This window comes from Mus pahari, chromosome 2 (assembly GCF_900095145.1).
Source record: "Mus pahari chromosome 2, PAHARI_EIJ_v1.1, whole genome shotgun sequence".
Taxonomy (NCBI): domain Eukaryota; kingdom Metazoa; phylum Chordata; class Mammalia; order Rodentia; family Muridae; genus Mus; species Mus pahari.
Genome location: NC_034591.1, coordinates 100,068,576 through 100,092,400, shown reverse-complemented (window position 1 = coordinate 100,092,400; position 23,825 = coordinate 100,068,576). Strand labels below are relative to the sequence as shown.

Here is a 23,825-nt window from a genome sequence, read left to right as displayed (position 1 = left end):
AACTCACAAATCCGCCTGCCTCTGCCTCCCAAGTGCTGGGATTAAAGGCATGCGCCACCACTGCCTGGCCACAATCCACACTCTTAACCATTGATCCAAGTGGGATCCATAGGCTGTCTCTCCAACCCCTGGTAGTATTTACTTTAAAAAAAAAAAAAAAAAGAAGAAGAAGAAGAAGAAGAACTTGGAAACACTCATCAGAGAAAGCAGGATGAGAACAGCAATCTCTCGGGCACTTCAGGAGAAGGTGCGACCAGGACAGAGTGCTGGATTGCCTACTGGAGTTCATGAAAGGAAGACAAGCACACGGTGAAGCACAACATCCTGTGACTAACACAGTGCCCAGAGACTCAGGACACAGCCTTACTTCCTGTTTCTGGAAGGATCTGGAAGATGTTTGTCACCGCTGCCAATCCACCTGTCACCAGCTCCATCAGTCCAACAGGTTTGCCCTGCACGTGTTCCTGGTCAGAACCCTACCCCTGCCCCTGCCCCTGCCCCTGCCCCTGCCCCTGCCCCTGCCCCTGCCCCTGCCCCTGCCTGCCCTGCTTCCAGCCCCAACCTCATTTACCTCTTGCTTGGCCCTCTGCCCACTCGGGGCTTGTGTTTTACTTTAAACTTGTTGATTGTTCTGCAAAAGGGAGAAAGATGTTGGAAGAGGCAGTCATTGAGCACATGGCCTGGGGAAAGTGAAGCACTCTGTTTGTAGAAGGACCCTTTGTTCACAGTATGCGTATGCGGAGGGCAACTGATCTCCCTGCACACAAAGACTGCTGAATGCCAAGGAGGGCATGTGCTCGCCCAGCCACCCCTGATGCTCACTGGAATCAGTGCCACTAAAGGCAAATCCAATTATGGAAATCCAGGTGAGGGGGAGGAGAGGAGGTCAGCGGAAGGTCAAGGGAGGAGAGATTGGAATTGTTCCTGGACAGAGGGAGTTGTGGGTGTGGGTAGGGAGGAGGAGGGATGCAAGGGCCGAGGCTGAAGTGTCTCCTCAGCTGTTCCTACACATCTTCCTCCTCCCATTCCCTAAGATCAAAGCTCACCCATCCCCATGCCTGTTTCCCACCCTCCCCTGGGAGCAGCCATCTTTCAACTACATTCCTAACCCACAGGCTTGGGTTCTGGGATGGACATGGATAGATCTCCATCCATCCATCCACCTCCTGAGGCCTCAGAGGCTGACAGGAGGTCCCCGGGGCTCGTGCCCCTTTACCTTCCAAGGGACTGGGGGTGTCGGGCTGAGGCTTTGGCCGCTCGCTTCCTCAACTTTCTGTGAGGATAAGACAAGATCGAGTCAGGATTGGTGTAGAACCAGGTGGACAAGGCCAGAGCAGCCAGAACCGGGGACAAGATTCCTAATGGAGAACTTCTAAGAGTAGAGTGTGATGTCATCAGCCACTCCCAAGGCCCTCCTGGCTCTGCTAGCATAGGAACAGGTGAGTGAGCCTTGGCGAGGGCCATAGACCCAGAACAGTGCCCCAGTAACCAGGACCTTCAGAGATTAGATCAAGACCGATGAGGAATGAGTGTCGCTGGCTCTGGAGGTAGAAAACCTCAGAAGAGGGCAGAGGAGGGGCCACTGGGATCTGGAGGTCAGAGAAGCAGCCCAGGATCAGGCCCAGGGAGGCTGACAACACCTCTTTCACTCCCCCTCTGTTTGTGTGTGTGCTTCCTGGGTGGTGTCTCCAAGGAATCCACTGGCCATGTCTAGACCTGAGACTGCTGGTCCAGGGACTGAGAACATATCTGAGGACATTAGCTTTGACATTTGACTGGGGAATCTTTCTGCCCACGCTCCAACCCCACAGGCCTGGTCATTCACAAGCTGAGCTCATCTCCCAAACATGCTTGCAGGGAAGTAAATTGCCTGACTTCCTCCTTCAGCTGTTTCCTCAAGTCTGTTTCTCCTCATTGTCCTTTTCATTTTGAAGATGTTAACTGTGGCCACTCTTTGTCCTACCCAACACTATGTATGCCTTTCCCAGGGTATGCAGGGTCGTGGGGTGCAGGGTTGAGACAGGGTCTTGATTACATAGCCCTGGCTGGTCTTGAACCAGTGTTGATTCTTCTACTTTTGTACTGTACATACTCTCAGTAGCCAGGCTGGCCTTGAACTCAGAGATCCACCTGCCTCTGCCTGCCCAGTGCTGGAATTAAAGGCCTGCGCCACCACCGCCTGGCTGGTCTACATCTTAGAAAGAAGTTTATGGAGTTCCCTGTTGGCCCCTTGGTTATTGTTCCTTTGTCCATGTTCCTGCTCTGCCATTTCTCTTGAATATCCATGCATTCCAACGTAGTATACCATGGGAAGGAGCACTAGGATTTTATATGTGCATTTTAAATGTATTTACTCTCTTCCCCTGAGTGTTGTCCAGGCTGGCCTCAAACTTGCAATTCTCTTGTCTGAGCCTCCCAAGTATTGGGATTACAAGCCATCACCAGGCATGGCTTTTTAGCTTTTTGTTTTTGTAAATTTGGGTTTATGTGTGTGGGTGTTTTGCTTGCATGTGTGTGTGTGTGTGTGTGTATGTGTGTGTTAGAGCATATGTGTATGCATGTATCCCTGGAAGGCAGAATAAGCCACTGTACTCCTGGAGCTGGAATTACAGGTGTTTGAGACCCAAGAAGGGAACTGGGAACTAAACTCAAGTCCTCTGCAAGAACAGCGAGTACTTTTAACCAATGAGCCATCTCTCCAGCCCCGTAATTATTTCATTTATGAAAACCCATCTGAACAAATAGAGCCACAGCCTGCCTGATCATATGACCTCACGGGGATATCTTCATTGATATCTGTCTCCCCACCCCCACCCCAAGTCAGGGCCCCCAAGCCAGCCTACAATCCCAGACCCCCCTGCCTTAGGCTCCGATCGTCTGGGCTTGTGGCTGAGTACCACTTCTGAACGCCTTAGTGTCACTCGACATGGTAGCACACACCTCCAATCCTAGCACTTGGGAGGCAGAGGCAGGTAGGGCTCTATGAGTTTGAGGCCAGCCTGGTCTATATAGTGAGTTTCAGGACAGCTATGTAAAGAGACCCTGTCCCTTCCCAAACAAATCAACCAACCAACAAACCAACTAGCCACTTTGCTGTCTTTTCCCATTACGTTTATTAGAAAGGTCTAGCAGATCTGTAGCCACAGCCTGTGGCTCTGTAGTCTGCTGCCTGCCTACCTCCATCATCATTTAGCACCCTTGTGCTCTCCACCCTTGCATGGAGGTCAGTCACTATGTGCCACCATGACATGAATGAGGGAGTGACCTCTAAGACCAGGCACAGTGGAGAATCTGCAGTCCCAGCACTCAACGCTGAGACAAGGGGATTACGGTTTAAGCTGCTACATAGGGAGAGTGCCTTATATAAGGAAGTGTCTTCTTACAGGCACTGAAGCTCTCAGAGCCTCAGCTCCTTTTCCTGCATAAGAGCAGTAAAGAGTTCATATACCTATACATTTTCCCTCTAAATTTCTATAGCTTCCATGTATTCTACAACACCAAAACAAGTTTAAATTATAAATACAAAACTGAGCACACCTGTAATTTGATAAAAAGTTTGGCTTTATCACCCCCACCCTCCCCCACATGATAATTAAAAGAGAGAGAGAGAGAGAGAGAGAGAGAGAGAGAGAGAGAGAGAGAGAGAGAAAAGGAAAGAGCAAAGCAACCAATGGCTTAGTAGAGAAAAGCTCTCACCATTGGAACCTGGGAACTTGAGCCTGATCCCAGGAATCCAGTGTGGAGGGAGAGAGTTGACTCTTGAAAGTTATTCTTTTACCTCCTGTATGCACAGCTGCGCGCGCGCGCACACACACACACACACACACACACACACACACACACACACACACACACACTAATTAACACGACAAAAATAAAACAATTCCAAGTCGAAGCCATGATTAGAGATGTGATTAGATGCCACCCTCAGCTGGCCATGCGGATGCAGGCCCAGATTCCTGGACTTGGGAGGTGGAGGCAGAAGGATCAGGGGTTCAGGGCCAGCCAGGGATATCTAAGATGTGGTTTCAAACAAACACAAAACCACCTCTGGGGCAGGAGAAAATGGCTCAGCACAGAAAGGAACTTGCCATCAAGACTGATACCCCGAGTTCAATCCCTGGACCCCGAAGAGGAGAGAACAGACCCTGGCAAGCCGTCCTCTGCCTTCCATCTGTTCACAGTGGCACGCAAAAGAAATAAAAATGTGATAAAAATTAAAACAGCAAAACAAAACCTCTGCTCAAAACTCCCCAATGGTTCCTTATGTCACAGGGTAGGGCCAATGTCTCCCACGTGGCCCTCCTGGATCTAGCTCACCAACTCTTCCCTTCCATCTCCTGGATCAGGTCACCCAACACATTCTATGCACACTCAGCTCCAGCCACACTGAGGTGAAGACAAGAATGCCTTCTCCCCACCCCTTATAATCCCCCTCCCTCACCTACATGACTGCATAGCTGAGGCCACTGCTTTTAAACCCTCCCTCAGGAGATGTCTACTCAAAAGGCTTTCCCTCAGCACTTTTACTTCCTTATCCTTACTGCACACTAGTGAGGCAGGCAAGCATGGGAACAGCTTAGCAAACTGGGGTTCTAGTTGGCTTGAGCTCCACATATACATCCCCTTTCTCAACAAAGCATGGAGCATCCTGGGGTACCCTCCACCCCCTATCTTGCTGCAGGCACACTTGTCTCTAAACAAAGCAATCGGGTCACTCTGTCACAGCTGACCCAGGAACCCTTAGGAACTCCCTTTTTGGAGCAAACACATCCTGATGAATATTCAGGAACAAGAGGAGTGAGTCTATCCAGCATAGGCAGGTTTGGGAGCCAGTGCAGTAAGGTATACTGTATTCTCCGAGTATACTTTTAGGGAAAAGCCCCAATCTATCATCTTATGCCTATGCATGATCGGTCATACATATTGATTAAAATCAGACACATCTTGGGGAAAGATATGAACACTAACCAAAGGCTTATATAACCCAAGTTTGCCAATCAAAATAGGAAACTGCATATGGTTCATCCCTTAACCACCAGGCCTTCTCCTGGACCCACAAAAGGATGGTGACCAGGTGACCTCGAGCACTCTAGCCCAGGTAGCCTGCTGTGTGCTCTCTTGCAGCCTACATGTCCCACACTTCCACAGTGTCTTTGAATTTATTTCTTCCTTTCCCACTTTGCTATTTGCCTGTGCTCTTTCACTTCTTTGAATAAGAAGCCATGAACCTGGTTCTGATAGAAGCCACGCTAACACAGCCATCCTTTCATTTTATAAGTTCACTTATTTTCTGGTTGTCCCCTGGTCCCCAGCGGAAGAATGTTTGTGCTTAGTGTGGAATCACCAAAGTCTACAATAGAAGCCGCACACAGTGGGGCATCAAATCCATGTTGGACGAGTGACCCTCTAGACCTTGTTTCAGTCCATCCACTCCTCTTGGAAAGGCTTGGGCTTCAATCCTACAACTGTTTGTAACCTGGTGTGTGGATTCTGAAAGACAATGCCTGAGCTCAGTGCAAGGACCTGAGCCCCAAATGGATGCCAGGACAGGCACACAATCGCACACAGCTTTGTAAACTGCTGCCAGTCTGCAGGTGACTCAACTGTGTTCCCCAGGGCTGAAGGAACAAAGGTGCGTTTGGGCACCACAGTAAAGAAAATTCCAGCCAATATGGAAATGAGTGGATGTTTTAGAATGTTCTGATTTTAGAAAGAGAAAGTTTTCACACTCTGCAGATAAATGCTAAGGAAAACATATGGTAATTCTTAGAGATCTGAAATTACTGGAATAATAAAATTACACTCAAACCCATGATAGCATTCTGGGGAGGATTACTAGAGATAGAGGTGATTATCTGGATTTTAGCAAGGCTAAAAAAAAAAAAAAAAAACCCTCATAATTTCACTATAGATGAATGAAATATTGGTTACACTAGCACCACGTTCTACCCAGAGCATATTCAGGTTCAAAAGGCAGCTTTATCCATATTAGAGATAAGACTTGAACCTGTTTTCTATCTCAATGCAAGGAGTGTAGACTTTCTTTAAAGACTGGCACTTTTACAATACCCGGCCCACTTCTTATGCATTGCGCTCAATGAAAAGTCATCTAACTGGCTGTTTATCTCATTTACCAAATGAGATGCCCAAGAAGGAAGCCGCCCTTTGCACAGCGATCCCTAGGATGACTTGGCGCTGGCCAGTCACAATCTCTGAGGCACGGGGCGCAGCCTCGCAAAGACACCCCCAGGCACCGCCTCTAACAGGCGGCCGCACCCTCCCGCGAACTCTGAACTTTCAAGGCCCCAGGGCCCAGACTCCAGAAATCTGCCTGCCGACCGATGACGTCACCGGCGCGCATGCGCATTCTGCACCTTGCCTAGCTGTTTAAATTTCTGGGTAGGAAAGCCTTCGAGGTCATGCGTGGTTTCCCAGTTGCCTACGTCACAGAAGTCTCCTTGCATTCCCTCCCGGGCTTTCCACAGTGCCTCTCAACCTCTCCAAAGTCTGAAAATACCCTTAGCCCCCGCACCTGTAGAAGGCCATGTTGACTCTCTTTTCTCCAGGGAAGCCCAGCATACCGCAGACTACGTGGCTGTTGTGGGCACTCCAGCCTTTGTCACACACTTGCGACCAGCCGTCAGGAAGCCTGACTTCAACCAGGCCCTCAGTCACAGGCAGGGGTCGCCTGCCCCACTCCACTGCTGGTCGGAGTCGCACCTCCTCCACTTGCAGCTGATGCTCCACCTGAGATGGGACCAGAGGCAGGGGAAAGAATCACAGTATAACACTGTGCAGCCCCGATGGAGCCCTGATTGTGTCTGTAAAACCCAACGGTGGGACTACTGAGACAGGGCTCAGGAAGACGCCAGGCCAAGCTGCCTGTGTGGGGGATGTGCCCCAGAGTGCAGTGTGTAGCGGTGGCAGAATACGCTATGCTCGAGACATAATCACAGGGTCCGAAGGCTCTAAGAGAAGCTATAATAAGTCTGCCTGAAGCATGAGGCAACCTTCACAATGGGAGGGTCTTGGGAAGAGGAGGAAGAAAGACAATGGAGGAGCGCAGACACATGGGGGAGAGGGACAGGTGAACAGGAATGAAACGAGAGCGCATGCCAGGTTTAGTAATTCAATGTTGAATACTTGAAAGGATTTGAGGGCTAGAACTCTTCCTCAAGACCTGAGGTTTAATTCTCAGGACCCACATGGCAGCTCACAACCTTCGGAAACTCCAGTTCCATAGGATCCAGTGCCCTCATCTGGCCTCTCTTCACTAGGCAGGCACGGTGTACACAGACATATACGACTGCAAAACACCCATACACATTTTTAAAACTTGGATTGTACAGTGCAGAACCTCATCTGCCCCCCACCTTCCAAGTTTCCCAGAAATCCACATTATTCTATAAAGGCTTATGGGATGGGAACTCTTTATGATATCTCTTCTAATCACATATGGCACCTGGTAGCTGTGTGTGTGTGTGTGTGTGTGTGTGTGTGTGTGTGTACACTGCAGACCTCAATGACGTTGGAGTCTGAGAAACCGGGAAGGCGCTGGTCCTTGCAGATGACCCCGGCATCCTCATCATGGGTACAGTCACTGTTTCCCCAGCCCCGAGAGGCACATTCTGTCACACTTCCTTCAGTCCCCCTGCAGCTCAGATTGTCCAACCAGATTCGGCCTGTGGAAAGGGGGATGAGCAGTAAGTGCTTGAGGATGGCTGACAGTGATGGCGGCCTCACTCGGCCTTGGGCTAATCCTTCTTTGATGAGAAGAAGATGGGGAAGAGACAGGGGACTCTGGAGGGTGTTAGGTTGATGCAAGGCTAGTGGCGATCTGGGACGCTGAAGACGTGATTAGGGTGAATTAAAACAAAAACAACCGACAACAGAGAATCAACATTTCTCACCAATATCAATCAGGATTCATTCAGTAACAGCTATAATTAAGTACCTACTAGGGCCAAATGCTTTGCCATAGTATATACACAGTCATTCTTAGTCTGGAGCCGCCAGAAGATTACCTTATATAAATAGACCGGGGCTCCAAAAATGATGTCTAACTTGCCTAAGAGTCTGACTTTTCACTGAGGCTTGGGAGTCTCAGAGTCTTTCAGTTCACCCTGCCACCTCCCCTGTGGCATTTTCTGTATACCTACATGGCCGACTGCCACAGAAATCCTGACTTTACTTTCTGGGCCATACTGACTATCACTGACCACTCAAAACTGGGAGGAACCTCGTGAAAATTATGTATTCCAGGCAGTGTTCAGGGCACCTCAGCTAGTCTAACAGGGCCTTTACCTTTCTGCCCCAGGAGGCCACATAGCTCTCAGAAGGTCCTTGTGGGTCTTTATGACTTTCCTCTGCTAGGTCTGATTCAGTCCTTTGATGCCACCCAGAAAACCCTTCGCCACGACTGTCCTTCCTGAATTGAACCCAACCGTCATGTAATTGCTAAGTGAGGCTTTGCTTGTTTGTTTCTGTGCCAAACTTTTGGTTTCTTCAGCCATTCCTCCTGAAAGTGGCTTTCTGAAAGCGGTTTCCTCTCTGTCTGTCTCCACCCTCCTCCCTCCTTCCCTCCTTCTCTCTGGAGGTTTGAGTGTAGGGGAAGTACTCCTGAGCATCTCCACTTTCTACTGTTGGCCTCAAAGGCTGTTACCTCCAAAGTGACACTTGATCTCTGAAGCAGCAGAGCAACTGGGAACAGAGGAGGGGGATCAACAAGAGGCCGCACCCACGTCCACCCATCAGTCCTAGTGTGAGCCCATACAATCTGAGCACTTTCAGCTTCAGAGAATTGTGTCCCAACCCTCACACCGTCATACTCGTTCCACATGAGTTCCTGTTTGCTGGTTTTAGCTCTGACCTGGATCCCGATTTTGTCAGCTGTAGTCTATGACCCCTTCTGGCTAGGGGACATGCGGATACCATTCACCTGCCCTCATATTATCACCGAGCCGACCGTACCATTCACCTGCCCTCATATTATCACCGAGCCGACCGCACGTGGATCACCCAGGGCCCCCCTGCACCGGGCTGTCTTTGCGCACGGCTCTGTGGGATCTCCCCTTGCAGAAGAAAGCATAGCTCCCCCCTCACTGTACACACGGAACACTGGAGGCTCCTGGAGAGTACCGGCTAGCTTCAGGTCACATGGAATGAGTATGGTAGATGGCTTATAATCTGTGGGTTTGCTTGATTCTGTCCATTCTTGGTGTCCGTGTCCCTTTGGCTGTGCCATCATGGTGTTTTGTTCTTTTCTATGGACTTGAACTGCACTCAGGTAATGTCCGGGCTAGCCCAGAGCATTGCTCACCTGTTCCAGGGCCATATTTGGCACTATGGGTCCACCCTGTGGCTTCTGTGAAACCCAGCTCCCGGCAGAGGACATGGGCGGCCTGCAGCGTGAAGTCATCGTCACAGATGGTGCCCCATTCGCCGGCTCGCTGTATCTCCACGCGACCTTCATAGGGCTTTCTAGGAAAGCCAGCCAGCCGGAACCTCAGCCCCTGGCTTCCTACCTTCTTCTCTGGGCTGGTAGAAGGAGACGGAGACCCCACACTGAAGCTGCACAGACAGTGTAGCAGCAGTAGTCCCCATGGGCAGCAATACCACACATTGACAGCTCTCATGGCAGGTGGGGCCCAAGGAGGGGGGCACTAAGGGACAGAGAAGGAGACACACACACACACTGAATGAGAGTAGGAACACAAAGAAAACAGGCATAGCCCTAGAGACCTAGATTGGGGGTGAGGGAGACTCTCCTTTCACTTTGCAAATAATAAAACTTGTAACTGTGGTTAGTGTTCCACCATAACCTTCCCTGGTTTGGCCATCATCACCACCATTTACTTCCATCCATGGGGTGGGTACGGGTTAGAGACGGAGAGTCTAAGGATGGGCTGGGTAAACAGAGATATTGAGAAGAGACACAGAGAGGACGACCCAGACAGGATGTGACAGGAAGGGAGACTGTGGGAACGAAGGGGAAAAAAACAGAAAGGCACGGGGTGAGAGACACATTGAATATGGATAGATTATTTTAATCAAACCAAAAAAAACCCAAAGCACACAGTAATGGGGAATGACACAGAGAGGCAAAAACCACGAGGCGAGGGAATAAAAGCCAAGAGAAATGACAGCAAGACCCATGCAGTTAGACAGACTCAGACAGCAGCACAGGCACGGGGAGCCTGAGAGTTCAGCCCTGGAGACCTCAGCCCTATGACTGAGAGGAATCTTCAGTTTCCTATGGAGACAGATGCCCAGGCAGGAAGGGCTGAGGCTAACCGGAGAACCTTCTGCCACCCTCCCTAGCACATGGGCTGGCAAATATGCTGCAGGGTCAGGGGCTCCAGAAGATCTAAGCTTCAAGCTGGGCAGGGTTTGGTGTGGCGTTATCCAAGCTCCCTGGAACACCCCTTTTTCTGTCACTGGGCAACCAGTAGCTAGGGCTAGCTCCCCAGCTCAGGCCTTCTCTATCGGAGGGTGAAAACAGTCCTCCACAGTAAGGGGGGCACTGCATTGCTTCCCCCAACTCAGACAAGACAGCTTTGTTCTGGGGGCATTTGGCCCCGAAGCCCTGGTGTTCAGCGTAGGGCCTCCAAATTGCACCCTGAAACTTCCATCCTCAACAATCTGTTCAGCTCTCCACTCTTCTGTTCCGCTCCTTTACCAATAATAAAACTGTCAGTTGGTTGGCTTCCCCGACTCCAGCCCAAATCCGCGTTTCCCCTGGTCCACCATCCTCTCCATCCCCAACTCCTCTTCCCGCTGGCCAGCAGTAACTCCCCTACCTTCGACTAGGCACAACTCCAGAGGCTGGAAGCAGAGTCCTGGTCCTGGAGATTACTTTCAGGACTTCTCAGAAAAAAAGTGTTCGGCCAGGGGAGACTGGAGCCCCCCCTTCCTCTCCCCTCTTCGTTGGTCCCTCCCACGTCCCCTAGAGCCCTCCCACATTCCTCTTTCTCCCTCCATTCCGGACAGGCCAGTTCCCTCCTCTAGATCTTCCCCTCCCCTGTGGAACTGGCTGCAGCCACGCCACCCCCTCCCACTCCTCCCGGCTCAATGAAGCTTTCTTTTCCCGCAGGTTGGAGGCCGGGCAGCCGTGTTCAGGGTGCTTGTCTTGCAAACGGTTACGGGACAGCAGGACGGCCCCTGTGGCAGTAGGAAGCTTTCCAGCCCGTAGCCGTAGCTGTTCCTCCACATCCCCAACTAGACAGAGTATCAACAACAGTCCAGTCCAGTTCCCGAGCTGGGCCATGGGAACAGGTTCCACAAAGAAAACTAATGTCCCGAGGGCTCCCTTGGTCATTATGGCGCCCCTGAGGTGCCTGCAGGTGATGTCACGGCCTTCACTCTGATGTCACGTTAAACATGTGTCGTCACTCTCAGCTTCCACCCCCCAGGCACTAGGGACCCTGGTTGGTGATCACCGCTTCCCTGAGTGGTGCCACTGTGTGCCGTAAGATAAAGGCTTTAGTCAGCTCTCCCTGAGTTCTTCCTGATGGCTCGTTTTCCTCCAAGCCCTCCGCCCCGCATCATCCGCCGCAGGGGCCCGGGAGGGGCGGGCACGCCTCCGGCACCCTGCAGCCCCGCCCCGCCCCGCCCCACCCCCAGCCCTCGGGGCCAGGAAGCGCGGAAGGAATCGCTTGGGCCATGGACGGGGCTGTGATGGAGGGTCCGCTTTTTCTGCAGAGTCAGCGCTTCGGGACCAAGGTAGTTTGTTTGTGGCGTGGGGGATGGCGAAACCCCTCTGGACTAGAAGTGGGTGAAAGAATCCAGAAAGAGGGAAGGGGCCGGAAGAAGGTCGGAACGGCGCGCGGGCAATTGTAGAGCCCCAAGACGTTCCCTTAAAAGTCTCGGGCTGAGCCCTCCTTGGTGCGGAGTTGGGATGGCATTATCTTTGGGAAAGTAGCCCAGCCTGGGAAGCCCCAGACTCAGATCGGCCTTCGTGGGTCTGGTCTCTTCTTCCTTGTGGGGTGCGTGCTACCACCGCGCACTCTCGAGTCTTTCGTTCTTTCCCAGAGGTGGAGGAAAACTTGGGCTGTGCTTTACCCAGCCAGTCCTCATGGCGTGGCGCGGCTGGAATTCTTTGATCACAAGGGGTCGAGCTCTGGAGGGGGTCGAGGCGGCTCTCGCCGTCTAGACTGCAAGATGATACGCCTGGCTGAATGTGTGAGCGTGGTGCCAGTGACTGTGGAGAGTCCCCCTGAGCCCGGCGCTGCTGCCTTCCGCCTGGACACCGCACAGCGCTCGCACCTGCTGGCGGCGGACGCCGCATCTAGCACGGCCTGGGTGCAGACTTTATGCAGAACCGCCTTTCCGGTGAGTGACTGGGGGTGAGCATCTCTGGGCCTAAGGGACACTGCGAGGATGGAGCTATTATAGAGGCACTGGACTTCTCGTACCTACCCTAGACCCAAGAGAATTATATATAATTCTTCGATGTTCCCTTTTCTGCAGAAAGGCGGCTGGGCTTTGGCGCAGACAGAGAACCCACCTAAGTTTTCTGCCCTGGAGATGCTGGAGAATTCGCTGTACAGCCCCACCTGGGAAGGTAGATGTCTGGCAGGAATGGAGTGGGGTGAAGAGGTGCTCTTGGGGAGCTAGTGATTGGAGCCTACCGAGTCCCTAACTTGCCCCAGCGCTCCTTTTCCTTCCTATGTTTTCTTCCAGGATCCCAGTTCTGGGTTACCTCGCAGAAGACCGAGGCTTCTGAACGCTGTGGCTTGCAAGGTTCCTACATACTGAGGGTGGAAGCTGAGAAGCTGACCCTCCTGACTTTGGGTGCGCAGAGTCAAATCCTGGAGCCGCTCCTTTTCTGGCCCTACACTCTGTTGCGACGCTATGGCCGGGACAAGGTGCACGGGGCTGTCTGGGAGGATGACCGGCGGGGAGGGCTACCGGGTTGAGTCCCTGTAGGTGACAATTCCATTCCCAGGTGGTCTCTTCTGTGCAGATACAGTAACTTGGTCAGGCCTGTGACTCATTTCTTATGACACACCTAACGTGTTTCCCCCCCATCCCCTCAGGTAATGTTCTCTTTTGAAGCTGGTCGCCGCTGCCCCTCTGGCCCTGGGACCTTCACCTTCCAGACTTCTCAGGGAAATGACATCTTTCAGGCAGTTGAGGCTGCTATTCAGCAGCAGAAAGCCCAAGGAAAGGTGGGACAGGCACAAGATATCCTCAGAACTGACTCCCATGATGGGGAGACAGAGGGGAAGACAGTTCCCCCCCCTGTTCCTCAGGACCCCCTGGTCAGCCCTCCAGCTCTATATGCGGAGCCTTTAGACTCCTTGCGAATTCCTCCAGGCCCTTCTCAGGACTCTGTATATTCAGACCCCCTGGGCAGCAGCTCTGCTGGGGCACGGGAAGGGGTGCATTCGAAGAAACCTCTCTATTGGGATTTGTATGGGCATGTGCAGCAGCAGTTGCTGAAAACCAAGCTGACAGACTCCAAAGAGGACCCCATCTATGATGAACCTGAAGGCCTGGCCCCTGCCCCTCCCCGGGGCCTTTATGATCTGCCTCAGGAGCCTAAGGATGCTTGGTGGTGCCAGGCTCGGCTGAAGGAAGAGGGCTATGAGCTCCCTTACAACCCTGCCACCGATGACTATGCTGTGCCACCTCCCCGAAGCTCAAAGCCTGCCCCTGCCCCCAAGCCACAGGGCTTGATCCTTCCTGAATCCGGTACTACCGGTGGCAGTGGCGGCAAAGGCCTCAGCTCAGATACAGCTCTGTACAGCCAGGTTCAGAAAAGTGGGACCTCAGGGGCTTGGGACTGTGGACTCTCTAAAGTAGGGAATGACAGGGCGGGGGTCAAGTCAGAGGGTTCGACCTGAGACAGTTGCTGATAGACAGTCCACGGGGTGGTGGCACTGAAAAAGAAACCGGAGGGTGGGAGGGGCCAGGGGACCAGAGGTCAAGGGATGACCAGTCCTGGGGAGTTGGGGAGTCGTAGGAGTAGAACAGGGCTGAGGGGTAGGCCCTGGGGAGCCCCAGCAGCGCTAAGGATGACTAGCTGATGGAAGAGACCCACTGGTCTGAGCAGGTGCCCTTTGGGGAGGCCGGTATGGATCCTCCTTCTTGTTTTGTTCCTTGCCAGGTACATATTTAACTTATAAGACAAATCTCATTAAAGCCAGCTTGGGTTGAAAAGGTCTCTGCGTATGAATGGACACTGTGATATCATGTGCTGGGAGGATGCGGAGGGATCAAGGGAGGAACCAGAAATATGTTGGGGACCATGGAAGGATGAAGGGCCCCAGGGAGGGATGCCTACCAGTGTGGTGATTCAGAGCCTGGGTGGCCACAGCCTCACCTGGGCTGGTCTCTGTCTCAGGTGACTCTGGGTCACTTGTCTGTTACCTACGTTTCTTAATTCTCCTCTGCTGCCGTTTCACCAAGAGTGAGAATTTGGCTCTGCTTCAGAAGACTGCTTACATGAAATAGGTCCACTTCCCAAGCACTTTAGAGCTAATGGCAGCTATTTTTCTGTAGTTCAGGGGAGCTGACAGGAAGGTAGGCAGGTGTGGGGAGAGGAGGCGGGGCAGGGAGTGGGAGTTCTTTCACACCCCCCACCTCTCTGCTGGGCTACACACATCAGCATACCCAGATGCGTGCTCACAGGCCCTGAGTGCTAAGGGGCGCTCAGGAGTGCCCAGCTTTTGTGTCTGAAGCTGCTGCAGTCGGGCGGTGCAGCGGTCTGGGAAGGGTACCCCTCTGGACCAGGACAAGGTTCTGAGGCCCTGCTTTTTCTTGTTCTGTGAAAACCTCCTCTTTATTCTCGAGTTGTAGTTTCCCAAGGGTGACTTAACCTCACCCACCTTCTTACACAGAGCTGCAGGAAGAAATTCTGGCCCAGGAATGCTCTGAACAATGAAGGAGGCTTACTGGGCATTTAATTATGTGTGTAAATACTATCAAATGATCCAGAAGAGAGTCCCTGCTGGACAAAAGACAGGCTTGGGGGGGTTGCTTTCAGGGCCCCCCTCCCGCATTGGGCGGTGTCAGAAGAGGAAGAGGTTGTTTCTTAGCCGGAGCTCATTTACAGGCGCAGGTTGCGAGCAGGCAGATCTGCCCCAGACAGCCATCCTGTGAGTGGTGTGGTATGGCTGTGTGCTGGCACTGGGGACTTAGGTCTGAGGAGGACACTCCTCCTCCAGATCAGATGGCAGGGAGGTCACTGAGGGTGCTTTTCTGGCTTCTGTCATCTTCAGAGCTCTACGTGGGGCAGGAGCCACTGGGAGGGGAACCACTGTGGCTCGAACTCTGCTGGTCTTTAGCTGACCGCCCTGCAAAGAACAACCAGAGACTTCTATGAAGAACAGCCGGTTCCTGAGTTCCTGTCCCGGTTCCCTGCCAGACTCTGGTCCTAATTCCTTCCCAAATCTCATTTCTGGAGTGACACCCTGAACACCCAGGGCAGCCTCTCCTTGGCCGGTGTCCTTTCTCTGTCAGCCGGCCTAACCAAGTCCCCATGGTGGGCTCAGCACCTATGCATCTGGTCATGGCTTCTACCTCTGGAGTTTAGAGACACCCTTCAGCTTTAGCTGAGATGAAAATGTGCTCAGTTACAGAGAGACCAGGAACACAGCACGAGCCAGAAGGAAACCTTAGTGCAAGAGAGCGTGGATGGATTGCACAGACAGACACACTTCATCTCCAGAAGGAAACCTTAGTGCAAGAGAGCACGGATGGATTGCACAGACGGACACACTTCATCTCCAGTTGCCCTGCTGATTGGTCTCTCTCTTGCTCTTTCTTCTTTTTTGCCAGGACTCGCTGGAACCTACAACGGCCTCAATTTACAGCAATCCTCCCAAGTTAGCACTTGCTAGGGGTGCTGGAATTACAGGTGTGAACCACCATGCTTGGCTTCTAGTTTCAAGTCTTTTCTCCAGAGCCCCATGTCCAGGTTACTAGCCCAAGTGGTGGAGGATGCAGGGTGGGGAGAGTCCCTGTCTCCTCCTCTGTACTCAGTGTGAGGCTTTGCTGGCTGGTGTTGTGAAGTGTAAATGAACACTATCTGAAGTTTACTAGAAGGCCTGGCAAGCTACAATCCTTTCCTTGCCCTCAGGCGATTCTAGTCCTGTCTCCCTGTCAGCCCTTTCTTTCAAGGAGAGGACTGTGGTTGTAGTTCCAGTGTGGCCTGTTTGCTTAACAAGGCAGCTGGATGGCAGATGACTAAGAGTTATAAACCCCATAGTTAGAATACCTAAGCTGCAGGGTGTGATGGTGTGAGGTATCTCCATCCCCCCACACCACACACACACACACACACACACACACACACACACACACACACACCCACACACACACACACACACACACACACGCACACACACACACACACACACTCACTCAGGAGGCTGAAGCAGGTAAATAGCAAACTCCAGATCAGTTTGGGCTATGCTGCTACACCATGAGACTAGCCTCAGGAAAACAAAAACAGAACCAGAACCAAAACCAAAACCAACTGACCAACCCTCCCCACCTCGGAGGGCGGGCGCTAAGGCATGTGATTGCCTCAGCAGGTTCTTTCTCCTACCTCAGCTTGGTTTCCCCCTCTACCTGTGGGATGTGGGGAGTAGGTTGCTTTCTTGGGCCCCAGGCTGTTGGGGGGTAGATATGAAGGGCTCCCTTGGACTCGGCACAAAGGGAATGGGAGGCTAAAGGGAAGACGGGGACAAGAGAGAGGTACCTTTCTAAGGCCCCGGCTTGCACAGCTTGTGTAGAGCCGTCCCTGAGGCTTGGCATGGGCGCTGCTCAGACGTGAGTACAAGTGGCTCCCAACATGCAGAGGGTTGTAGGTGAGCCCCAGGTCCAGGCTGTCTAGGGTGCTCTGGGGTGGAGAGGAGGGACTTTAATCAGAGAACTCAAGGTCACAGAATGCGAGATGCAACATAGAGACCCAAGTGTGTGAGAGGCTGGAAGAGGGTGAGGACAATAGCACTATGAGTCCTGCTGGTGTCCTGTCCTAGGAGGGTGTGCTTGTGTCAGGCGAACGGACAGAGGTTAAGTGGAACTCCTGGTGGTCACAGACTCTGAACCCTTAATACTAGCTCCAGGAAATGTCACTGGGTTCTGAGAAAAACCAGACCCCCCCCCCCCGAGAGGGACAAGGGGCCCAGTGTGGAGGGCTGAGAGAAAGTGTGTTCAGGTTATATGGCAGGGTAGGGGTGCTTCAGGTCTCAAGACAAGTACAGGGAGTTCCCAGCCTGAGGTGAGTTGGGCACAGAAGGAGGACATTTGAACACAGCATTCCTGAGTAGTTAGGTTTTCCGGCCACAACATCCTGTGCCAGGAACCACTGGCCCTGAAGTGAGACTGGTCGAGGAAGCCATGGTGTCTCTGCCCGCCTCTTTGCATTCCCATGGCTGCCAAGCATCAAGCACAATCCCAGGCTCTGTCCTACCTGCTCCTCAGCCAGCCAGCCAGCCAGCAGGGAATGTGGCTTCTACTCTCCCAGTCCAGAGCCACCTTCTCTCCCACCCCAACCTGAGGGGCCCAGGGGGGAGAGGAGAGAGGAGAGCAAGGATGGAGGAATGGAGAGAAGGGGAAGGAGGGGCTGAAGAAGGCTGCCTTTCGGCCTGTCGGCTTCTCTGCATCTGAGTTTCAGACTTCTTCCATTCCTCTTCCCCAGCAGAGGCCCAGAGCACAGGCATGCACAAGTATTAGAGGAGCATAGTGTGACACAACCCATAGTATGGCTCAGCGCACAGTGTGACACGGCACACAGTGTGGCTCAGGCGGAGCCACAGACATTCTGCCATCTGTCTGGAGGCTTTGCACATGCACACTGGAGCGCTGTAAGGAACACTTGGAGACATGAAAATCCACCCACACCTTCCCCCTTGGGCATCTCCCTTATGATCGCCATTTCTTTGTCCCTCTGCCTCCCACTGCCTCCTTCCATCCCTTCCTCTCAGTTGGACTCCTCTCTTCTGTGCAGCCTCATGGTTTCCTCAAGGTAGAAGAGCATGAGAGGAGGATCATGCTCTTTCTCGAGGAGCACGCCACAGCAAACTAAACCAATCAAATTTACCACGGGGACCTGGACTGCCTGTCAGAACCTCCTCCCCTGCCTGCTGTCCGCTTTCCCTTCTGGGACTCTGGCCCCCTTTTCTTCGAAGCTAGCTATTTGTTGGCGTTCATTCATATCAGATTTCAGGAGTATATGCATGTGTATACGTGCCTATGAGTATGTGGGTGCGTGTGATTGTGGGATCATCTCTAAGACAGATGACACTAATTTCCAATTATCTGTCTCTATCAGGGCCCGTTTCTCTCTTTATGTTTCTCTCTTCACAACCCTTAGTTCTCTCAAACCAGGTTTGCTTCTCAACTAATTTTTTACCGCAATGCTTTAATCAGACCACTGACTTCCTCCCACGTCATTTTCTATCTTGCTTTATCTCTGATGGCCGGGACATACCCCGTCTGCTGTCCATCTCCCCGGCCGCCGCGGCCCTATTTTTCTCCCTTGCCCCCTTTTCAAGCTCCATTCTACCTGTCCCATAGTGTAGTGGTTTAAATGAGATCGACCACCACAGACTCACATTTGCACGCTTAGTCCCCAGCCGTGAATACTTTGGAAACATTAGGAGATGTGGCCTTCTTGGAGGAGGCATAACACTGGGAATGGGTTTTGAAGTTTCAAAAGCACACATCAAGCCCACTGTTCCTCTGCCTGCTGCTGAGTTTCCCGCCACATTGATAATGGACTAACCCTCTGAAACTGTAAGCAAGTCCCGATTAAATGTTTTCTTTTATAAACAAAGTCACAGTGCCGGTGTCTCTCCACAGCAACCGAACACTCAGACACAGGAGCTCTACTTGCCTCTATGACTTTTAGGCTGTCTTCAGGTGGGTTCTCAGAGAGCAGGGGGAAGAAGCCGGGCAGCATCAATTCCCGGGTGGCCACCAGCTTCACCAGCAGTGTGAGAGAGTGAGACGGTGTGATCACATAGAAGCTGCAGGCAGGGAGATTCTGGTTGTGTCTGGGGATCAGGGGTTCCCCTCTGGCCAACAGCAGCCAGTTTCTCTTCTGCAACAAAGACAAACATCTTCAGTCTTTGGCTTATTTTGAGGATGAGCCCAACTGGAGATTCCAAGTTCTCCTTGGGGAGTCAAGAAGGAAAAAGCCCACTTCACTTTGGCCCTTGGTGGGGGCTTGGGGGGGAGGAAGGGCTTTTAATATTCTAATAGCAGAGTCACAACTCTTCCTCCCCAGTCTAGAATATGCCAGAGAGACTGCACAAAAAACAGTTTCAGTGAAGACACAAACTGAGAAATGCTCTTTAACTTGAAGTAGGTTCAACTCAGACTATTATATGCCAAGTGTGGAGTTTGAAAATGGCAATCTTATAAATGTTATATGTATGTGATTTATTGTGTGTGTGTGTGTGTGTGTGTATGCACACATGCAGACATGCATATACATGCATGTGTCAGAGGACAACTTTTGGAAATTGTTCCCTGTCTTCCACCTTGTTGTGGTAGGGTACTTTTTTGTTTCTGATATAAATTCTATGCTAGTTGACCCACAGGCTTCTGGGCAATTCTTCTATCTCCACCCCTATCTTGCTATAAGAGTGCTGATATTAAAGTTGTATGCCACCAGAGCCTGGCTCAGCAGTTAAGGGCACCGACTGCTCTTTCAGAGGATCTGGGTTCAACTTCCAGCACCTACATGGTGTCTCACTACTATCTGTCACTCCACTTCAGGGGGACCCAATGTCCCCTCTTCTAGCCTTCCTGGGCACCAGTCACACAAATGATGCTCAGACATGTACAATTTGTGCAGGCAAAACATCTGCACACATAAACTAAAGATGATTAGTGTGCTTGGCTTGAATTTGAGTGATCAGCATCATGTGGCCAGCGGTTTTACTCGATGAACCATCTCTCCACCCCAGGTCTTTACCTTTCATTCCTGTACTCAGGAGATGGGGGCAGGAGGATCACAGCCTCAAGGCCAGCTTGGCCTATATATGAGACTAAAACAAACAAAAGAATGATGGGGCATGGCCCTGGAATATCCAGCGAAGGCTTGAGAAGACGCTGAAGAAGACTGCGGAGCAAGAAGAGAAAAAGGGACTGTGTAGGGGAAAACTATAGTACAAGACAGTGGGTGGGGACAGGGCCCCTGAGATCAACTCAGCCAGTCCACAGGACAAAGTGATGTGGCAGGATTCCGGGGCAGTGGCTCTGTGAATGAAGAGCCACTTTGTCACACGTCTCTGCACATGGGCAGAGAGAAGAGACAAGCATTTACAAATGAATTTGTAGGCGCACCCTTTTTGATGAGATGGAAAGGAGGCAACTTTTTGGGATGCTTTTCCAAAGAAACCCACAAATCTCCAAGAAACATGGAGTCAGAATGGTTATAGTTATCAGTATGTTATGTCCTCTTGCTGGCTGAGACCATTAATGACATCTGGCACACACGTAACAGTTTCCCAGCTCTACAAGACGGGGAACAACAGCCCCACACTACTTCTCCCAGTCTAACAAGAACAGTTCGGAAGACAATGGGAAAGGAGACCATCAGTTGTGCACAGAAGACAGACAACAGGAAAGGGGACCATCTGGGCTGAGTGGAACACAAGGGAAGTGACCCAGCAGCTAATGCCTGCTGGCGAGTTTGTGTTTATACCCAGAGAAACTGCAGTGGGAGACAGGAGGGAAAACTCTGCCACCTTAACTCAGTGCCATCAAACCAGGCAGCACAGAACACCATGGAACCTGGTGGCTGCTGTCGAGGGGTAGGGAACACATACATGCCTCCAGGAAGAAAAGCTGTGCTGGTTATTCGTGTGGTTGGTGGTAAGGGCTGAAGGTTTTGGAGCCTGGGGCTTCCCCAGTAAAGGCATGGGTGGGGATATATGGTCTGGGCATGAGAAAGTTAACTAAACTCAGGTCACAATCACAACAGTGATGGTGAACATCATCGTAACTCACGACACTGGAATGCTTGCCCAGCCACAGACACTGTACAAAAAGCGCTATGGAGACCTTTCGGTGTTCACATGCTATTATTGTTGTGCTTATATCTAGAGGTTTTTCTGGAGAACAGATTCAAAATGTGATGTAAAGTCTAATTGAGGCTTCCTGAATCCATCAAGCTGGGAGTAAATAATATTAAAATGATAGTGTATGTGTGTGTCAGGGTATTTACCTACTGTAGGGACACAGCCTTGTTAGTTCTGAGGGAAGACTAGGCAATTGCTTGACTTCCAATGGCCAAAGTAACTTCTCACTGGGTTCAAGGTTTCAATCAGTATTGTTTTTTCAGTCTTCTATCTTGTGCCAGTTCAGGCACTTGTTTGTAAGTTTGTTAAAATTTTATTGAGCCAGAGAGATGGCTCAGTGGTTAGGAGCATTTGCAGAATAGGATACTTGGGTTTAATTGCTGGTGTCCACCTGGTGCCTACAGTTTCAGGGGACCCAACACCCTCTTTTGACCTCCATGGGCACTAGGCATGCACGAGATGCACACACATGCATGCAGACAAAACACTTATAACTTTTTTTTTTTTTCGAGATAGGATTTCTCTGTATAGCCACGGCTGTCCTGGAACTCACTTTGTAGACCAGGCTGGCCTCAAACTCAGAAATCCGCCTGCCTCTGCCTCCCAAGTGCTGGGATTAAAGGCGTGTGCTACCATGCCCGGCTTATAACACTTTTTATTGGGTGCCTATTATGTTCCACGCATTAGGTGTGCAGAGTTCACTGGATATATGCTGTGTCCTGTTGGCACAGTAAGGGGAATCTTGTGAAGGATGTTCGCCTAAGACTCCATGTGACTGACTCTTCTGACTGGTCTGTGTCCTGTGTCACATATCAGTCCTAAACAAGCTGATACTATCAACCACCTGCCCTAGCATGACATGACTAAGCATGAGATATCTTGCTACTGGAGGCAACGAGCTAGGGGCTACGGCAATATGATGTTTCTTAGATCTCCTCTTTAAGGAAGAGTCATGAACTTGCTAAGGATCTCTAAGTTTCTGTCGGCACATACATAGAAGGGACTGCAATCTCAGAGGTCTCTGCTAATGTCGGGATGCTCAGGGGACTAAGTAAATTTTTTTTTGTTCTCTCCCTTTCCTTGGATTTTTTTTTTTTTTTTTTGGTTGCTGAAAGAAGTTTATAGAATGTTTTTAAACTTAAGGGCTTGATATAGTAAAGAAGTTGTTACAAAGCTCTGGAAGAGAAATTAATATGCCCTTATCAGATGACAACTCCCACTGATCTTCAGTTCCTAGGAACATCTGGAGAAAGTGAGGAGGAAGGAAGTTTGAACTTTAAGGCTCCTCTTTAGGGTTGTAGATTTCTAACATCTCCCCCTGGGTAGTGGCTTACGGCACTAGACCCTTGAGGTCCAGGGCCCGAGTCTAAGTATACTACCCAAATTATGGGTTGAACTGTTAGGACAAGCAATTGTACCTATGTTGGGTGTGGCTAACTGCCACAGCAGGTATCTGAGGCTGAGAAAAAGCACTACTTAGGGAACATCTCAAAAACAGCAGCCTTTAGAGTCTCAAGGGGAACAGTCTTAAGACTATAGTAGACTGCTGAGTTCTTTCTAATATACTTTGACTAGTTCTAAGAAAGAGAGTGCAAGTTAGATGCTAAACCCACCAGAAGGAAGATACTATGCTATGGATGTAAAATGTCTCCTATAGACTCACGTATTGTTGGAGCGTTTTGGGAGGGAACCTTTAGGAGGTGGGGCCTAGCTGAAGGAAGTGGATCATAGAGGCTCGTAGGCTGGCCTGGATTCTAGTTCTGGTCCATCGAGATGTGATCAAGTGAGCCTCTGCCACTGTGAGCCTCCTTTGCTGAGCACTTTTCCCACCAGGAAAGGCTGCATCTCCTCACTGTGAGACAATAGATCTCTCCTCCTCAAAGTCGTTCCTCGTCAGGTATTCGGTCACATCAACAAGAAAGGCAACTATTACACAGTATGTGGACATATCATGCTGTGGTTGAAGAGCCTGCATTGAATGCAGGTTAGACTTTACAAAGTGGGCTCCTTCTCTTTAGAGTGGAGTGGACAGGGAAGCTTTGAACAGCACAGTATACTCCAAGTTCAGCCGGAGTAAGGTCATCCTCCCCCAACTCCCTCTGTAGCTTCTAATTACTGGAGTTGTGACAGAAGATGTGGCAACCATTCAAAATTGGCTCTCCACCACGCCCATGTTTTACTCTCTTCTCTTACCCACTTTCCAGCCTTCTGTCATTGGTTTGAGGGTGATCATGTGACCCAAGTTTACATCATGAAACCGAAGTTTCTGGCTAAGTCTTTTGGAATATCCTGGTAGGTCTTTGTCTTTACAATAAGACTTAGTCTTAAGGCTTAGCAACCACCCTGGAGCCATGAAGCAACAGGCATAAAAATGATGTCTCTCTGCTATGAATGCTGGAGCACAAAAATGGAGCTGGGTCCGTGGCTGGTCAATTGCATCAGCTACGAATTAGCTTCTCCCCAGATATCTTGTTACATGAGAAAAACAAGATCTTAATTATAGGCTGGACTTGGAGGTACACACCCTTAATCCCAACACTTAGAACAGAGGCAGGTGGATTTCTGTGAGTGTGTGGCTAGCCTGGTCTGCATAACAAGTTCCAGGCCAGCTAGGGCTACATGCAAGTCTCAGAAAATGTATTTAATTTACAGCTGTGGAGGTTGTCTTCTGGTTGTAGCCTAATGATTCATTACAGACACCAATGAGAAGGAAGAGGCTATGGTTGCTGACCTCTGGCTGACAGGAATAGAAGCAGCACCGGCGCTAGCCTTGCAAGGTCA

At 50.9% G+C, this 23,825-nt stretch overlaps 3 protein-coding genes across 4 annotated transcripts in view; 1 reads left to right on the top strand and 2 right to left on the bottom strand.

Moving 5' to 3' along the window:
* Loxl3 (lysyl oxidase like 3) overlaps window positions 1-10,892 on the bottom strand; it is a 16,567-nt gene extending 5,675 nt beyond the window's left edge. The window contains exons 1-4 of one of the 2 annotated variants that reach the window (XM_021191707.2): window positions 10,803-10,892; window positions 9,323-9,665; window positions 7,522-7,685; window positions 6,536-6,750 (exon numbers count right to left, since the gene is read on the bottom strand). In XM_021191707.2, coding sequence (XP_021047366.1) covers window positions 6,536-6,750; window positions 7,522-7,685; window positions 9,323-9,638 — 695 coding nt within the window. In that variant the 5' untranslated portion in view covers window positions 9,639-9,665; window positions 10,803-10,892. Of the gene's footprint in view, window positions 1-571; window positions 623-6,535; window positions 6,751-7,521; window positions 7,686-9,322; window positions 9,666-10,802 lie in introns of those variants that run through there. The other variant, XM_029534835.1, reaches the window with a different exon arrangement.
* Window positions 10,893-11,629: 737 nt separating this feature from the next.
* Dok1 (docking protein 1) lies at window positions 11,630-14,166 on the top strand. The gene is made up of 5 exons (XM_021190837.1): window positions 11,630-11,724; window positions 12,034-12,333; window positions 12,472-12,565; window positions 12,685-12,869; window positions 13,041-14,166. Exons 1-5 carry the CDS (start codon window positions 11,665-11,667, stop codon window positions 13,848-13,850), a joined length of 1,449 nt encoding a protein of 482 aa, XP_021046496.1. The 5' UTR covers window positions 11,630-11,664; the 3' UTR covers window positions 13,851-14,166.
* Window positions 14,167-14,765: 599 nt separating this feature from the next.
* M1ap (meiosis 1 associated protein) overlaps window positions 14,766-23,825 on the bottom strand; it is an 83,180-nt gene continuing 74,120 nt past the window's right edge. Inside the window, exons 8-10 of the mRNA XM_021191442.1 lie at window positions 18,851-19,057; window positions 16,712-16,852; window positions 14,766-15,302 (exon numbers count right to left, since the gene is read on the bottom strand). Of these exons, the coding sequence (XP_021047101.1) occupies window positions 15,144-15,302; window positions 16,712-16,852; window positions 18,851-19,057 (507 nt within the window). The 3' untranslated portion in view covers window positions 14,766-15,143. The remainder of the gene's footprint in view (window positions 15,303-16,711; window positions 16,853-18,850; window positions 19,058-23,825) is intronic.

Excerpts from the sequence above, each read along its gene's own strand:
- Dok1 (XM_021190837.1), top strand. The coding sequence starts at position 11,665 with ATGGACGGGGCTGTGATGGAGGGTCCGCTTTTTCTGCAGAGTCAGCGC. Across the intron at positions 11,725-12,033 it reads GTCAGCGCTTCGGGACCAAG|AGGTGGAGGAAAACTTGGGC; the intron begins GTAGTTTGTTTG and ends GTTCTTTCCCAG. Across the intron at positions 12,334-12,471 it reads TATGCAGAACCGCCTTTCCG|AAAGGCGGCTGGGCTTTGGC; the intron begins GTGAGTGACTGG and ends CCTTTTCTGCAG.